Here is an 18,307-nt window from a genome sequence, read left to right as displayed (position 1 = left end):
TTTGTCAGTGTCTGCCTCGGTGACAGTGTGTCAGTGATGTATCTGCCTGTGTCCATGTGGGTGTGTGTGTGTCAATGTGTGTGTGTCTCAGGGTGCAGGTGTGTTTGCCTCAGTCTGGGTGTCTGTGCGTGTCAGGGTGTGAATGTCAGTGTACGTCCGTTTCCGTGGGGGAGGGTGTCTGGTGTAGGGTCCCCACATCAGTGGGGATGCGTGTATGTACTTCGGCCAGGGTTTGTCAGTGTGTGCCGGTCCATGTCTGCGTGGGTGGCTCTCTGTGGCAAAGCGTCCCCAGGTCGGTGTGGGTGTACCCCAGCGTATGCCGGTATCCACGTGTGTCTGTCCGTGTCCTCGTGGGCGGCTGTCTGTGACCGGGCGCCGCCGGGCCAGTGTGGGGGGTGCTCCCCCGCGGGGGCCGAGGTGTTCTCCCTCTCGGCGGGCGGAGCGCCACGTGCGGAACCCGAGGCGCGTCGCTCTGGGGCGGAGCCAGCCCGGGGCCCCGAGCCCCAGGCCGATCCCAGGCGGGGCCCGCCCCCGACCCCGCCCCCAGCCCTAGCCCGCGCCTCCTGCGGAGCCCGGGAGCCCGAGCCGAGCCGCGGAGCCGAGACGGCGGCGGCGCCCGTGGGATGCGGGGATCGCGCCCCCGGGGCCGCTGAGACTGCGCCTAGTGCCGTGAGCCCGGCTCCGAGCGGAGTCCGCACCGACCCGCCGCCCATCCCGGGGCCCCGGCGGGGACCAGCAGGTGAGCGCGCGCCCCGGCCCGGCCCGAGCCCCTTCCGCCTGCCGCCGCCCAACTTTCCTCCTCGAGGGTCGCAGCCTCCAGCCCCTGCGCTCTTCCTCCTCTGTCCGGGTAGTGCCCGGCAGCTCTCCCCCCATCACTGCCCCGCAGGGTGGGAAGCGGGGAAGAAGGAGCGCAGCTCTGCCTGACTGGAGGGGATCCCCGGAGGAGGGCGTCTCTAAGCGCCGCGCGCCCCCTCCCCTTCCCTTTCCTTCCGGGTTTCCCTGTGCGCTGTCGGGGGCCGGGGGAGGGGGAGGGGGAGGTGCGGCCCCGGTTTCCCCGCCGACCCCGCCGCAGGCTCGGGGAAAGTCTGAGGTTGGGGCCCGGATTCCCGAGGCCGGAGACCCCAAGGTCAGAGCGGCGACTAGGCGCGCGATGAGTGTGGCTCCAGAGAGCGGTGAGCTGAACGTGCGGGGATGGGGATGGGGGAGGGGGTCAAGCACCCCTGTTCTGTGGGTGGTGCGGAGCCGTCCGCCCCGGCTGTCCTCCCTGGGACGAGCTCTCTGCCCATCCAGACCAGAGACGGGTTTCTGTGCGCCCTGATGGGGAGAGATCTCTGGGTGTGTTCTATCTCTGCGCACTCCGACTACGAAGAGATCTCTGTGCCTTCTGACACCCTAATGAAGCGGCATCTGGTCTCTGTGCGCCCTGAAGGCGGAGAGATCTGCGTGCGCTCTCACCAAGGGAGATCTCTGCGCGCTGGGACTGGGGCGAGCTCTCTGCCCTCCAGGCTCTGACCTGGGCAGATCCAGGCGCCCTGACGGGAGGCGGCTCTGGCCTTCTCTGTTATTTGATAGTCTTTGGTGGCGTCCTAGGAGGAAGTGGAGGTGCCTCACCTTGTGGGGGCCAGAGGTGTGTAGAGTGGCAGTGGTGGGGGAGTGCTGGGGACAAGGCCCTGGCGGTAGGCCCGTCTTGAAACACCTGTTGGAGGTCAGCGCAGAGCCGAATCAGGAAGCCATGGCTGAGGCTGTGGCAGGAGTCCATCTTCTCTCTCCTTAGTGCCTTGAGACCGGCCTAGAGTGTTGAGATCAGTTTCCTCTTGGGGTCTTGGGCTAGCATTGCCCTCCCTCAGCTGGATCCTCACCTCCTGCTGAGACCCCAAGCCCCAGTGAGCCTGGACAGCCCCAGAAGACAGGCGCACCACATGACCCACCATGCCCCTGCACCTCCATTCTCCCTGATTCCCACCATCCCCTCACAATCCAGAGGGACCCTGAACAGCAAAGGCTCCAACCACCGTGGCCCAGGCCATTGCTGCTCACTCAACTCCATTGCTGCCCTCAACTCCTCCCAGTTAGAACTGGGCAGGTGCATGTGAGGGAGAGATAATGAATGGCACTGGAAGGCGGAATGAAGGTGGCGCAGGCTCAAGCCAAGCTGCTGTCACAGGAGAGTGGGGAAGGGACTGTGTTATGCTAGAATGTCCAGCCGTGTACAGAAATGAGCGTCACTGAACTTTTAATCAAGCACATTCATCACCACCACATTGTGCAGGGGGAAACTGAGGCTGAGTGGGTCAAGGACTTATACAAGGTCACCTAGAGAGTCAGTGGATTTAGGGCACCATTTAGGGTAAAGATTCATCGAGATCTACTTCCTGGGGACCAAACTGACCTAAGACTGACCAAGGAGGATCTGAGCAAAAGGAAACTGACCCTAAGATGCCAAGAACAAGCATTCAGCCCAATGTGTCACGGGCAGCTGCTGTACCTCTGGGGTGCTTGGCCAATCTCTGTGTGGTGATCGAAAGTCCTCTGGAAAAATTCCAGGATTGACTCAGCAGGAAGAGCAAGCTTAGAGGAGTTGTTGGGAAGCACCCGAGACAGCTGAGCGTTGGGGAGCAGGGAGGCTGGTGTCTAGGCAATCCAAGGAGAAGGGAGTCCCGGGGGCAGCCTGGGGCAGCGGGCAGTAGCAGTCCCTGTTCTGTTTACAGGAAGCTCATTCCTGCTGACCCTTGGGAAGGTTACTGGGAAGGTATGCATCAAAAGAGGAGCAGTGACCTTTGGCCAGGAGAGTCATTGGTATCTATCTAACAAATACAACCTTCCACCTGGGTTTTAAAGGATGAATAGGAGTTTTCCAGGTAGAGAAGGTACAGTCCAGCCATCAGGACTGGCATGTGCCAACAGCACACAGAAATGTGAAACAGCACAATTGTTAGTTCAGTCCCCCGGTGAGAGACCCATTAGATCCCCTGGTGTGAGGGAGAGAAGCGCAGAAGCCAAAGCCAAGGTCAGAGTCCTAGGGGCCCTTCTGAGCTCTGTTCAGGAATTGGGAATTTATCCCCAGTAATGGTACTAAAAATAGCTAACATTCACTGAATGCTGTCTGCTGGCCTAGCAGAGCACTAAGTACTTTATATGGCTCATGTCACTGAATCTTTGCACCAATCCTGAAGGGAGAGACCATGATAAAGATCATTTTGCAGGTGATGAAACTGAAAGCCCAGAAAGGTTAAGCAACTTGCTCATTGTCACATGTCTATTAAGTAGCAGGACTTGTTTGAGCCCAGGTGTCAATATTTATCTTCTCTATGGAATAGTTGCTCTCCAGTGCAGACCACAGGTGCTGTCAAAAGTCCTTTAATTGAAGACAGGGATAGGCAGGTTACCACGAGTGTTAGAACCTGTCGCGTCCCACCGTCCTTCTGTTAAGTGATATGCCACTCTCCCGTTCCTAGCTTTGATGGCCCATTAAGTGAGGTTCATTGCCACCATATCACACTGTGAGAGAAGGAATGGGCGAGTGAAGTTTGGGATGGCAAGCTTGATTGATGAAGAACAAAGGAGAAGTGATGGGTGCTTCAACGTTCTGATTTGAACCTGTAGTACTTCCAGGGAGAGATGCCCACATCCAGCTGTCCGTTGGAGGGAAGGGTCCAGTGTTCAGGAAGGAGAACTGGACAAGAGGTGGAAACTTGCAATCATCAGCAGAGGCTGCTCATTGGAGCCATGTTAGTGAATGAGATTGTCCAGCAAGAGTGTAGACCCGTGGTTCTCAACCCTGGCGACATCAGCATCACTTAGAACGCTTCAAAAACAAAACAAAACAAATCTATGCCCTGGCTCCACCCGAGATTCTAATTCACTTGACTCTGGGGTGAGGCCTGGGCACCAACAGTTTTAAAAACACCCGGGCGATGCGAATATGAAGAAGGTGAGAGAGGAAAGAGTGGCGCCCGGAGCCGTGAGGCAGTCCAACCTTTGAGGCAGGAGAAGTCTGCAAGGAAGTGGGAAGGAGCAGTCACAGCAGGTGGGAGGAGAGCTAGGAGTGGGAGGTGTCACAGAAAGCAAGGAGATGAGAAGAAAGGGGGTGTCCTGTTTCTTTCTGCTGAGAGAATTAAGAAGATATGTTCTGAAAAGTTCATGGATACATTTTTAAAAAAAAGAAAGAAAGAAAGCATGAAAGCATAATTCAAAAACGAGTGTCCATTAGATTGAGCAACAGTGAGGGTGCTGGTGACTTTGGCAACAGAAATTTCCCTCTTAACATTTACAGCATATGGTGCCCAGCACAGATTGATGAATGAATGAGTGAATGAATGAATGAAAATAGAAGTCAGTCTGGAGTGGGTTGAGGAGTGAGCGGGAGCTGAGGACGTGGAGACAGCATGCGTAGGCAGCTCTTTCAAGGAGTTTGATGGTTTAAGAGGGAGGAGAGAGATAGAGGGGAGCCAGCAAAGGGTGGAGTCAAGGGAGGATTGTAAGGAGAGCCTGACGTGGACACTGTAGACATGTGTGTCCATGCAGTGCACCCATGTGTGGGTGCTTATGGAGAAAACGCCTTTTCCTCACAGTGGGGGGCCAGAGATCTGTGAGTTAAAATTGTGTCCATGAGGTCTCAGTTGTTCTGGTTTGTTCAGTGGGCCAGTCAGGAAGGCCCAGGGTGAAATAACTCTTCCTATGAGTCTCTGAGATTTTTGATGGCAGTGATTCCGGCTGGGGGTGAGGGACAGGAAGAGGATGGAGATCTTGCTCTGAGGAGAGAAATGTGTCCCAGAAAGCCGTGTTTGGGGACACATGAGGTCATCTAGAGCAGGTATCCAGGAGTAGAGGGACTGGAGCAAAAGTCCTGTGGCTAAATCCACAAAGAAGCATAGAGAGGAGAAGGTGGAGCCAGGGGGCAGCCTCTGGACGGAGGCTGGACATTGCAGGGAGCAGAGCAGTCACAGGAATGGCTGGGGCTGCAGAGTGAGTCTAGGACTGGATGCCCACTGCCTTCTGCCAGTCCAGACAGGCCTGAGGCGGAGACCTGAGGCAGAGTTCATCCTGGGATGGTGGGAGAAAGCCCAGATAGGATATTCAGCACCTTACCCTGTGCCATGGAAGATTCTAGAAGGTGTACAATTCCGATACAATAACTGCTCTCATGAAGTTTACAAACTACTGGGGAAAGACAGACTGAATACCACTAAATAGATAGATGAAGAAAATAATTTTAGATAATGCCCAGTATGATAAATAAAATAAAACAGGATGATGTGATGGAGAAATGAGAGTGACTCTTGCCTGGCTGATCAAGGAAAGCCTCTTAAACTGAGACCTAAATAACAAGAAAGAAGCAATCTTGAGATCTGGGAAAAGACTGTCTTGTAAAGGGAGAACTGTAAGTGCAAAGGCCCTGAGGCAGGGACAAACTCCTGAGGCAGGGTTGGCTGCTGGAGCTGGAGCAGAGGAAATGGGACAGGGTTGGAGAGGTTCCTTGCATCCGTTTCCACCCCCACTCTCTCAGTGACCTGCCCCTTCAGACTACCCCTTTGGTTATGCACAGCTTACACCGCTCGCCTCGGGCTGGCAGCAGTTCCTCGGGATGAGACTATATTTAGACACAACTCTTCTTTCTGTGGGCCTAGAACATACCGTGTCTTTTTAAGATGATCAATATGGGTGCTATTTATAGAGACCCCACGTCAATTCCTGGGGCCTGAGACCCTCAAATGGGGGAGGGAGTCCAGGACTAGGCTTTGTGGGGACAGGCGCCGAGGCTGGCACGATACTGGACTCTTTGAAACTTGTAGTACCTTTCCTGCCTGCCGTGCCACCCTCACTCCATCCCCTGGGCTGAGGAGCTGATGCCCACAGCTGCCCCACCTCCAACCTCATTTCCTGGAGAGGTATCCGGTGTGCCCCAAGCCAAAAATTTAGCTGTAATTGTTGAAATCAGTGTCCAATGGGACAATTCATCAATCTCTCTTGCCTATTCCTCATTCTGTTTACTACTTTGGGAAGATAGGAAAGGATACTGAGGACCCTCAGGCCTCCCAGTTTCACCCACAGGCCAGAGAGAGATCCGCCTGGGACAGAGAAAATGCAACGTTGGAGTCAGGAGTTCAGCCTCCGTGGTGGGAGGTTAATGTGGCCCAGAGCAGCCAAGGGAGGCTGCCTGGAGGAGGTGGAATTAGAGCCCAGCCATGGAAGATGCACAGAATTTGGAGAGGTAAAAGGGATCAGATAGCCTTTGCAAGCCTATTATAGGAAGAAACTGTTTCTGCTCTGAGGCTGGACTTCTCTTTCTCTTCAGTTTCTTCTCCTGATTAAATCTCCCAGGGCGGCAGTGGAAACTTGAGTCCCCATGGGACATTAACCAAGTAGAAGGACGGGGCTGCTCTCACAGCCTCTGTGTGGGCCCAGGGAGGCCCCTCACCCACTTGGAGATGCCGCTGTTGTCATCTCCAAGGGCTTTCACTCCCCTCCATACAGCCCTGGGAGGCCCTGGTTGGCACTGGGCCGACCAGCCTGGGAAGGTCGGCACTGGTCACCACATAGGCTCAAGGTCACACAGGGCTGCAGGGAGCCCTAAGCCCAAGGCCCATGTCTCCCTGGCTCCACCTAGGTCTTGCCCATGCAGTCCCCGTGCTTTCTGGGAATGGATTTTGATCAGTAGAAAGGCTCTTCCTGGCATCAGTAGGGTGGTAAACGCCTTTGTGGCGGGTATCGATTCCTCGAAGGCCTGTGTGAAGGAAGGACCTGGCTCAAGAAGCAGTTTGCAGAGGGACGGCCAGGCAGGGAGAAGTAATGTGGCTGAAGGCACCAAACCAGTTCTCAGGCTACATTAGCCGTCTCCCTCATCCGGGGCCGGGCTGAGAGGTGCCCTGGACCATCTACAACGGGAGGGAAAATCAGACCAGGGGAGGGACAAGCCCAGCCCAATCAATACCTCCTGCATGGCCATCAAAGCCCCAGCCTCATCGACCCAGGCCGATAGCAGGAAAGTGGTCCAAATGAGCCCTTGGGAGCCCAAGTGCCTGCTCTCTGCGACCCAGTGCTGCTGGCTGCCCCTTGACCTATACCCGGGAAGATCCCATCCCTGAGTCCATTCCCCCCCGCTGGGCCCAGACCCACCCAAAGGACACCCAACTGGTGTGGGGTGCAGGGAGGCTGAGGGACAGAAGCCTACCCACCACAGCCAGACTTGAGTGGAGGAAGGTAAAGGAACCACTGCGGTGGGTCAGGCACAGCACCGACTGCCAGTGCAATAAAGCATCAGCTAGTTGCTAGTGAAACTGGAAACCGAGGGAAAGCCCCCACTTGCTTGCTGGGCCTGGGTGCCTATTAGATGTATAATTGCTGAGCTCCTATGTCAGGAAATGTCTGAGAGGGGAGAAAAAACTCCAAAGGATCTCCTGGGGCTGACCATGCCCAGAGATAGCTGGACTTTGGGTTTTTTCCAGCCTTTGCCTTTATGATTGAATTAAGGACTCGTCCCCAGATGGGTCACTTGTGTTCACAGTGCATGGCACAGGTAATTTAGATGGCTCTCACCAACAAATACAAAGTAAAAATCTCAAAAGCATTATGTTGACCAAGGACAGTTGACACACAAGAGCCCCATACAGTATGATCCCATTTATGTGAAGCTCTGGAACAAGGAAAACTAACCTATGGTGATAGAAATCAGAAGATTGACTGGAAAGGGACAGTAGTGGGTGATCGGACTGATGGGACTGTTTACTATCTTAATTGGGGTAATAGTTACACAGGTATACTCACCCAACTGTACACCTAAAATCTGCGCGTTTCCTTATATATATATTATACCCCAATTTAAAAGTATTAAGGAAAAAGGGCTGTACGTTTGGCTATCCTTTCAGACACTTTTTACGGCACAGGTTCTGTGTATTGGATTGGCTTATCCCCCTCTGGGGGCCAAGAGAGCCTATAGTGTAGACCTCCCAGGTTTCTTTGGGGAAATTCTGTCTCAGTGCACACAGTAGGTGCCCCTTAAATGCCTCAGTTGCCAAGGCATCAGTGCACAGTTCCCCTCCAGAGCCCTTTTTTCAGCCCAGGTAATGAGAAAAATAAGTTGGAAAAAAGGATTAGCAGAAGACTTCAGATGCTGATTTCTGTCACGTGGAATTCCTGACACCTGTGTGCCAGGAAGAAGGGCTTTTCCTGGGCCATAGGTGGGCACCTTTCTGGCTAGATTGTGTGTACTGTGTGTAAGTATTATGGATGGTCCAGGGTCTGGGGCAGAAGTGCCCCTGGGTGACTGAGCCAGCTGTTTAACTTCTGGGAGTAGTATAGTAGTTCCCCACCTCCATCCGCGGCTTCGCTTTCCACGGTTTCATTTACCAAATGCAGTCTGAAAATATTAAATGGAAAATTCCAGAAATAAACAATTCATAAGTTTTAAACTGTGCACCATTCTGAGTAGCGTGATGAAATCTCACACCATCACTCTGTCCTGCCTGGAACGTGAATCATCCCTTTCATCCCTTTGCCCAACATCTCCACGCTGTGTATGCGTGCACCCTTTAGTCACTTAGGAGCTGTCTCAGAGGTCAGAGAACGACAACACAGTCACATAACTTTTACTACAGGATATTGTAGTTATGTAGAATATTGTAGTTATTGTAGTTATGTAGTTAATAATTATTCATTTTATTATTAGTTACTGTTGTTAATCTCTTACTGTGCCTGATTTATAAGTTAAACTGTATCATAGGTATATATGTATAGGAAGAAATATAGTATATTCGGGATTTGATACTATTCGTGGTTTCAGGCACCCACTGGGGGCCTTGGAATGTACCTCCTGAGAATAAGAGGGGACTATTATATCTCATCCAGATTCACACCCTGGAGACCTAAGACCCAGGGCAATGTTGGGCCTTGACTGACAGCTCAGCATATTATAGATCCCCTATGCATGCAACAGTAAAGGGGGTGACTAGGAAGACTCAAACTTGGGGAGAAGGGCTGCCATGTGCCCTATGGAGGGGGGCCTGAATGACCTGGGGAGTTTGCAGTTCCCCTGGCCTGGCACCAAAACACCAGTGAACACTCAGTGAGATGAGTGAGCTGCTTCCAGGCCCCCAAACCCTGTCCTTATTGTGGGGAAAATGGGATGAAAACACAGGGCACTTGGCCTAAATCCAGGGCTCAGGCCAAAGGTGCCCCGCCCCCCATACCAGCTCTCCCCTCAGCCCCCACTCCAGAGTGGGGCCTGGTGTCAGGGACCCCTGGTTCATCCCTGCCTGGGGAATCACTTCCACAGAGCAAGCCGGTGGGGTTTTCGTGTCAGCTGAATTCACCTCGGTTTCAGCCTGAGTGTTGGAATACATGAGATGCAAATGTATGCAAATGAGGGCATCCCCGGCTTCTGTGGTGGGCGTGTGCACCTCCGGCAGGGATGGGGTGATTTTGTAGGACTTCCGCACATTGCTGGGGCTGGGATGGAGATTAGAGCAGGAAAGCCCCCTCAGGACCCCCCTTCCCGAGAACCAGACTCTGGATGGGACAGGGTTAATGCCGGTGCAGCCTCAAATGAGTGGAGCTGCAGGGAGCCGGTTAGCTGAGGCCCCGCACAAGGACATGCCAATGTGCCTTTGGTCTGGGAGCAAGGACCTGAATGCACAGGCCACGAGCACCAGCTGGCACCACCGCCGAGCCTTTGTCCAAGCTGTTACCCCAAGAGAGCCAGGATTGTGCAGATAATTGCCTGGGAGGGAGAGATGGTCTTAAACATGTTGTCCACCCCTCCCCCCAGCATCCCAACCTGTGGCTTCAGCCTGCACAGCCACGCCTGGCCACTGCCTGAAACCAGGGTGGCCACTTTCTGGTCTCTGAGGACAAGACTCCTTCAGCCCAGCCCACCCCCACCCCCCCACCCACCCCACCCCCGCCCTGTTCCTCCTCCCCCTTCATTCCCCACTCCCTCCCATCCTCCACGCCCAGGTCTGCAGGCTGCCTAGCCCCAAAGCACGTGGAGTTCTGTAAGGGTTTAGGACCTGGTAGCTGGAACTCTATGGCAGCACCAAACAATACAGATATAAGGTGAACTACAAATGCGAGTCACACCTGCAATTTTACAGTAGCCACATTTGACAAAGCAAAACGAGCCAGGTGAAATTCATTTTAGCACATTTTCTGTAGTCAAGTATGTCCAAAATATTATCAGTTTAAATTCTAATCAATATTTAAAAGTTATTCATGACATAGTCGACATTTTTTATCATACCAAGCCTTCAAAATCGGTGTGGATTTACAACCTCACATCTGGATTGGTACTAGCCACATGTGCTGAGTGGCTACCCTGTTGGACAGGGCAGCTCTATGGTGCCTGAGCTTGCGAGAAAACCTTATAGGGAATCATTTCTGTCAGGGAAGCTGCTGACTCTTTGGGAGACAGGCAGAAATCGGCCATGTCTCCCTGGGAGCATCTGCCCAGGCGTGGGCATAGGTGGGCCTGCCCGGCCAGGCTGCACAGAGGGAGGACCAGCCCTCCGCAGAGGCCAACAAGGCCGCCCCGTGGCTTTGGAGTGAGGAATCTCAGACACTCTCCATCCAGGTGGGAAGGCCACACTTCCTGGGTCCAGAAGGCCATGAACGTTCTTCCAGGCTGTCTGTGGCCTCAGAGGTGGGAGGCAGTGCAGTGCAGTGGTTAGGCTTGCATACCTGGCTGCACACAGACTGGGGCTTGCTTACTTAACCTCTAAGTATCTGTAAAATGGGGCTAACACCCACCCCTCCCGGTGGGATTGTTGCAAGGGTAAAGTAAAGTGATCCACAAACACACTTAGAAGACACAACTAGTACAGCCCCTGGCACATAATGAACATGTGAGACTGCTGGGATGACCCACCCCAGCTCATGGTTGAGAAAACTGAGGTTCAGAAAGCGGGGGAAGGTCGGGGACGGGGGACTATGGCGGTATCCAAGGTCACAGTGTGGGTTAGTGCCTGGGCAATAGAGGTTAATCTGGCACTTATTCATTCATTTGTTCCTTCGTTCACCAGGCCTTTGTAGGCACCTCTGTTGGACCTGATCATGCTTGGGGAGCTCAGTATACGGCCAAAGAGAGAGGCAGGTGTGAAAGTAAATTACTCTGCCCTGCACTGAAGCCTGTATGGGAATGCAAGTGTGCCAGGAATGCAGAGAAGGGAAGGGCCAGCTAATGCAGAGAAGGGAAGGCTTTTTAGGGTTCTCTGAGCTGGATCTCTTAGGAAAATAATGACAACAATAAACACAACAATAATAGCAAGTGATGTTCAGTGAACATTTCCTGTGTGCCCAGCGTAAGCAAGTATTAATACATTTATGCCTCACAATGGCCTTGTGAAATCAGCTGTCTTATTAACCCCATTTTACAGATGGGAAAACTGAGGTAGAGAACCATGAATTAACTTGCCAAAGAACACATGGCAAGTAAGTGGCCAGGAACCAGATATACAAGCAATCTGGCTTCTAATCCACAGCTCTAACCACTTCCCTGTCCCACATCGGAACAGGAATCTTCTAGAAGGGGAGCTGGCGGGAGGGGAACAGAGCTGGGCACAGAGCTGGATTCTGTGGCCCAGGGCATTTCCTCATTGCCAGTCTCAGCACGACTGAACAGAAATTTCCTTACAAGTCACTATGGAGTCTCTTTGCTGAGGACTTTTCCTCGTTTCCCTATCATCACCTGTTGATTTGGGATCCGTCACCTTGGGAAGAAAAGTATTCCATGCTGTCATTTGTAGGACCCTGTACACAATGGGTGCTGATTAAATGTTCGATGAATCATTCAATTAATGAGTCCACAAGTTGAGATATTAATTAGTTTTAATGTGTTCTCCTCAAGGAAGAAATGAAGTCGCTCCTGGTGCCCTTATGTCCCCCTGTGTGGGGTGAGCCGCTGCCTCAATGGTACCCACACCCTCTCCCTAAAGGTGAAGTGGAAGGCAGTGCCAGGGGGCCAGGGCATAGGTGGAGCCAGTGCCCAGGGTGGTAGATGCTCCAGCCTGAGCTTCCCCCAGACTGCAGGGCAGGAGAGAGGGGCATGGCCCAGAGATTTTCTAGGAAGCCTGGGAACCACTTCCACAGAGTGCTTTGCATAAATTTACATGGCAAAGAATATTCTTTGCCTGTGTTCCCAAGGCTCAGATTCCTAGGCAATCAAAATGCCAGACATGACTCAGGATGCTGGTGTATGCCTGCCTTCGGGATCCGGAAGGAGAGTGGGCAGGAAGGGGCTGCAAGATGGGGTTAGGCTGGAGTAGGGTCCGTCCTCACTGCTCCATAGGATGACCCCGTGTCCTGGTTTGTCCGGAAATGAAGGATAAGGATATCTTGGGAGGCAGGAATTTTAGTGCTGAAACTAGGGAAGTCCTGAGCATCACTCCTCTACCTCAACAGTACCCACGGCTTCATGTTCTGTGTCGTGGGGTTGTAACCACCATTGATGGAGCATTAGCTGTGTGCCCCGTGTATTCAGAAAAACCTGCCTTCAGGAAGAGATGAAAAGAGGCAGTACCGGAGGAACCAGTTTCTGGTGTGAGCAGTCAATATACTCCCCTCCATAGCACCTCTGCCCCATATGAATACCCATACAGACAGGCCAGGTGGGTGACTCCGAGGCGGGTGTCCCAGCCCTATCCGAAGAAGAGGCATTAGGCTGTTTGGGGAGAGCAGACCGACCCCACGGACTGTCAGAGATAGCTCAGGCCAGCCAGGAAGGGGGCAAAGGCTGCATGGGGGCTAGCCTCTCAGCCAGAGGAGGGAAGTCAGTGTGGGGGGGCAGTCAGAGACGTGGTCCTGCAGGAGGTGGGTAGTGAGGAGAGCATGAGGTGACTGCCATTATACAGGGCAGGAGAAGTGTTTGGGAATATCTATACCAGGGAGTGGTGGGTGGTACACGTGGGGGTTGGGAGGAAAGAGGAAGGATGCTGGTGGGATGTAGGGATCAGCATGGTACCACCTGGGGTGAGGAGGCCCGTCCCAGGGCGGTGGCACTGGGGATAGAGGTCGTGATGTTTGGTGAGGGTGAGGGTGGGAGTTGTGGCCAGTGTCCGAGGAAAAGATGTCAGGAGGAACCAGTTTGGAAAGGCGAGTTCACCGTTTGTTTCTGTCAATTCTTGGGAGCCAGCAGAATCTAGGGGGAGATGAACCTAGGGGGACCAGAAGCTGATGAACTCGGGACAGGATGGAATAGGGGGCTCCTAGAGCTTGAACAAGCAGACAGGATAGAGAACTCTAACCCAGGAGGAGTGGTCAGCTGGAAGAAGCTCTCCCAGACTACTGGGAAGGACGCGTAGGGCTGGTGCAGATAGAGAAGCTGTCCTGGCCCAGGGGTAACATCTAGAAGAGTGGCTGTAATCAAATCAGAGCCAGGCTTCCTCCCATGTTGGACTGTGTGAGAGAAGCCCCCTGCAATTCCCCAGCCAGAGGTGGGTCCTGGGGAGGGGGGGCAACCTCCTAGGCCTGAGGGGTATGGCTGGGCCTGAGACTGGAGCGTGCTCAGACACACCCCCTCCCTTCCTTATCCTGGCATCACCGGAAACCTTGCAGCCAGGGCTCAGCCAGTCCCAGCCACAGTAGGGCGTGGGCCCTGAGCTGCTGAAGGAAGGGCAGGGCCAGAGCCAGGTGCAGGCAGCCAGAGAACAAGAGAGAAAATGGATCCTGCCCGCCCACCAGGAGCTGCCTGCGGGGCCCAGAGACAAAGGACACTCCTAGCCCGTTTACTTTGGAACCTGAGGCTGCCTGGCGGCTGGGGAGCAGGGAACTTCATCTGGAATCAGGTTTTGGAAACCACTCAGCCCCAAGGGTATGAATGCCCTTCTGGGGGCCAGCTGGGGCAAGGCCCTTCCTAAGATCCAGGGCCTCATCATCAGGGCCCCTTTATTAATATAGTAAACAATAAGATCTAGTAGCGGGTCTAATAAGTATTGTCATTTTGAAGTAACAATGAGCATTAATGATATTCTAGATACCTGCCACACCTGTAATGGGACAGGGAAATATCTGCAGTTTCTGTTGGTCATGGTCCTGCTAACACTTCCATTTTGCTGCCTACGTTCATAATTGAAGGAAATGCGAAATTTCTGTCAGCAGTTAATGAGATGCGGTTTCCCCCGAATTCTTTCCCTATCTCTCCAAGAGGTCTGTTAGGAACCCCTGAACTGCACAGACAAGCAAAGCTACTCTATGCTGTTAGCAGTCAGGAGAGTAGTTACCCTTGGTGAGGGAAGATAGCTAGTGAGTGACTAGAGGGAAACCCCAATCTGAGGGGCTGGGAGCAGTTTATTTCTTGACCCGGATGCTGGTTACCAAGTGTGTTCAGTTTGTAGAAATTCATCCACCTGTATACTTAGGATGATATACATGCACCAATCTGCATGAATAGTTGACTTCAACACAACTTTTAAAAACACCTGAACTAGAACAGACATATATGCAGGTGCAAGCTTACACACGCGTGTGCGCGCACACACGCACGCACACACGCTGGTATGTACCAGGGAGCCTCTGCAGGTCCGTGGCGTACAAGTGTCTCCAGAATCTTTGCAGGAGCATGAACACAGATGGATAGAGTGAGACACACTATTTTTAGGAAATAATTCCAAGCAAAAGAGGAGGCTTCCTGATTTACGGGACTAGTGATTGCTCACCGTGGAAAGCGTCACCCTGCAAGGGGCTGCTTTCATCCAGTCTGGCTTTTTTTTTTTTTTTTTTGTAATAGAAAGAATAATGAGTTTATTGTTTTTGTAAAAATAATAGAAGATCATCATAAATAATTCAAGCACTGAAGAAAAGTACAAAGAAAAATGTTTAAAATTACCCCCATTTCCACTAGCTAGGGGAAAAGAAATCACCATTCACATTTGGTGACAAGTATTATAGACCTCTCTCTTTGTTCACTCAAAGATGGAAAGCAGACTGGGACATGCTTTTATAAAAACGGAACCTACTCCCTCACCTGCTATTTTAAATAACGATATTCCTTTAACTACTTGAATGAAACGGAAGACAAGACGCTGAAGGATGGAATGGTTCTTGTAGGTCCTGGTACGTGCCCCTCCTCCAGCCTGCCCTCTGCCCTCAAACGTTCCTCGCTGCACTTCCCCCACCCCCACCCCCAGGACCAGTAGCACCCTTTTGAGGACCGCCTGCATCGTGTTTCCTTACTGTTTACCTGTCACCTGTGCAGGTACCTAATTTACAGCAAACCACAGTGCTTGGTGCTGGGCCCTTTGAGGACTGTGTGCAGGGGTCAGTGTGGCAGCAGCTCGCTGGGGTCATTAGTGACACGTTTCACAGGAGTAAGATCAAGGCAAAGCTGGCCCTTGGTTGACAAAAAGTGAATCTGTCCTGGCAGAGATCTCCAACAGGTGTCCACCCCGCCCTCCTGAACTGGTGCCCCGCCATTCCTGCGTTTGATGTAATTAGTGACATGGCCTTCTGGTGGTGCCCCCGTTACGAGCTGTGCCGACCACATCCTGTTTTGGTGGGGCAGTCGGGAGCACATTCTTTGGCCTCTGTGTCATGGGCAGAGCATGTTCACACCGGGTCCTAGATCATTTGTGAGGCCACTTGGGGCCACATTCTCCCAGTTTGGCGTCGCACACATGTGCTGGCTGGACGTCCTAGGGGATGACTGGTCACCATTTTCCGGTTTCACTACCATTTGAGACCAGCCCTCATTTGTTCAGACAGGAGGGGAGCGAGTGGAAGTGTGAAGCACCCGATATGCCCATCAGCGTCAGTGTTTCCCTTCTTTGGAAGGATGCCTCACCCTGGGAATTTCTGTGAGATGCTCTCAGCAGGGCTCTGCCGCAGCTGTGTACACCAAGGCGCCAACATCTGGATGACAACTCCAAAGTTGTTACCCAGCTGTTTCCAGGAACCCACAGAACTTGCCTGAGTCGCATTCATCAGACACAGATGCCTTGTCTCTTGTCTCTTGGGAGCTCTGGGCCCAAGTAGAGTCTGGGCCCCCTCTCCCATGCCGTCACATGGTGCTGTGGGGACAGCAGACAGTGTCCTCCACCCTCTGGCTCCACCACCCTGGCTGGGGAATCTTCCTAGAAAAGAAGTCCAGTGTGTGATCACGTTTATCGTAGAGCCCCAGGGTTTCCTATAGAAGGGACAGGCTTGAGAAGACGGACAGCACGGGGTACTTTCTAAAGCCCTTGCCTCTCACCCACATATCCTTCATCACTCAGTCCCTCACTCATTGTTCAGGACCAGCCCTGCCGCGGAGCTGAGTTACAAAGATGACAGACCCTGCCCCTGCCCCATGGAGAGTCTTTCTCAGTCCAGAGTGTGTTGGCACAGCTATGAGAAGTGTCTCAAAGTCGGCTTGGTTAAGGAACCAACAGGTGCGATTGTTTCTTGCTGTGTTGAGTGAGTCAGAATGAAGAGGCTTCAATGGCCCAATCGCTCTTGCCCACTTGCATTCCAACATGCTTGTTGGGATGGGAAAGGGATGAGTTACCCTCTTGCTGGTCCTGTGTATACCTACAGCCTGGAGGGCTTGGGTTTACCCAGGCAGGAGTGCTCCCGGTGTGTTTGTGAAAAGGTGGAGAAGCTGTGATCTGGGAGCACCTTTGCTGCAAACATGCCCTTCCCTCTACCAGCACAGCCACTCCCCAGCAGGTCTGGCCACCCTGCCCTCTGTCCCTGGGCGCAGCGTCAGGCCCTTTGTCTGTGTCTTCCAGCTTCCCCACAGGCAGCGTGAGGAGAGTCTGTGCCCCAGAAGCAGGATGAGAAGATGGCAGACTTCCTGTTACCTCGGGGCACCAGCAGCTTCCGCAGGTTCACCCGGGAGTCCCTGGCAGCCATCGAGAAGCGCATGGCGGAGAAGCAGGCCCGAGGCTTGGCCCCCGCGCAGGAGAGCCGTGATGGTTTGCCCGAGGAAGAAGCTCCTCGGCCCCAGCTGGATCTGCAGGCCTCCAAAAAACTGCCAGACCTCTATGGAAACCCGCCCCGAGAGCTCCTCGGTGAGCCCCTGGAGGACCTGGACCCCTTCTATAGCACCCAAAAGGTGACTGCCACCCACCCCCTGCCCACACTTTTGCGCAGCTCCCCTGTCAATGCAGCAGTTGGGGAGAGGCTCTGTTTGGGGCGGGCTCCCCTGGGCTTTGGGGAAATGAGTCATCAGTAATCTATATTCCAATCACCTTAATTTTGGAGTTGCAGAATAGAAGACCAGAAATATGCAGCCTGAGATGGTCTGGTATTATGAACGAAAGAGAGGGCAGCCACAGTTGAATCTTGTCTCCTTGTGGAGTACCAACTTTGTTAATTGTCTGAGATTAGATTTCACCTCTGGAGGTCTCCACCCTATTCCCATGATGTGTGTGAATTGGAGTCAGGCCCTGAGTCCTGTCCTGAACTGAGTTTGGGCCCCAGAACAAAGCATGTGACTCCTTTCCTAACTAGGGACAGCATGCAGCCCCCACAGCGCACCCCAGAGAACTTGCTGGGCATTGGCTATGCCTGGGTGGCCCAGACTGGGGGCCACTGCAGCAGCTGCCTGGCCCTTGGAGGCTGGCAATGGAACCATGGTGGCCAGTGGGAAATCTGAGAGGCGGAGAGGAGGTTGTTCTGCCACTGTCCCTCCTGATGTAGGGAGAAGAAGTAGCTTTTTTCCACTAGGCAGGGTGACTCAGGCTCCCTCCCAGCATGGATTTCTCCTCAGAAGGTAAATCCCCCCGTCGGGGTCCCCGGTCCTGGCCTCACCTCTTAGTACTGAGTGCCCAGTCCTGCCCCTGGCCAGATCCCGGGCACGTAGGCTCCTGCAGAGGCCTGCTCCCCAAGCTGGCTGCCCCCACTTTGGGCCTTGCTGCTGGAGGAAAGTAGGTTTGAACATGGGGGAGGCCTTTCCCCAGAAGGCCAGGCACTGAAGACGGGGCCGCTTTCCTTGCTGCAGTCAGTCCCAGGGCTGAGGAAGCTCTGGAGGGCAAATGGGGTCTGTGTTCACAGGGCAAGTATGAGTCTGTGACAAGTGTCAGTGTTGTGTGTCTGTGTCACGGGGTGCCTGAGTGTGTGTGTGACCGTATTTGAGACTGCATTTAGGAGGCCAGAGCCTGAGGGTGGATGTGGTCGTGATTTTGTCCATGTTTTCATGCACGTGTGAGTGTGTGAAGGGAAAGCCCACCTAGTCCGTATGAACAGGTGGGAGGAGACCTTGGACCTGGTCCTTGAGCCTGATTCAGGTGACTCGGGTAGGGTGGAGGTGGGGGGCTGGGGTCAGAGTTAGGCTGGAAGTTGGGATTAGTCAGGGTGGGTGGGCCTAGGTCCTGGCTGGTCAGAGCTGGACTTAAGAATTCGT

General features: G+C 53.4%; 1 protein-coding gene across 1 annotated transcript in view; it reads left to right on the top strand.

Moving 5' to 3' along the window:
* Nucleotides 1-582: 582 nt before the first annotated feature.
* SCN5A (sodium voltage-gated channel alpha subunit 5) overlaps nucleotides 583-18,307 on the top strand; it is a gene marked incomplete at its 5' end in the record, with an annotated part of 95,655 nt that continues 77,930 nt past the window's right edge. The window contains 2 exons of the mRNA XM_081072281.1: nucleotides 583-739; nucleotides 16,692-17,017. Of these exons, the coding sequence (XP_080928407.1) occupies nucleotides 16,745-17,017 (273 nt within the window). The remainder of the gene's footprint in view (nucleotides 740-16,691; nucleotides 17,018-18,307) is intronic.

The sequence above is a fragment of the Rhinolophus hipposideros genome, assembly GCF_964194185.1.
Source record: "Rhinolophus hipposideros genome assembly, chromosome: 14".
In the NCBI taxonomy this organism is placed as follows: Eukaryota; Metazoa; Chordata; class Mammalia; order Chiroptera; family Rhinolophidae; genus Rhinolophus; species Rhinolophus hipposideros.
Note: the sequence above shows the minus strand (reverse complement) of the source record. Positions and strands in the feature narration are given on the sequence as shown.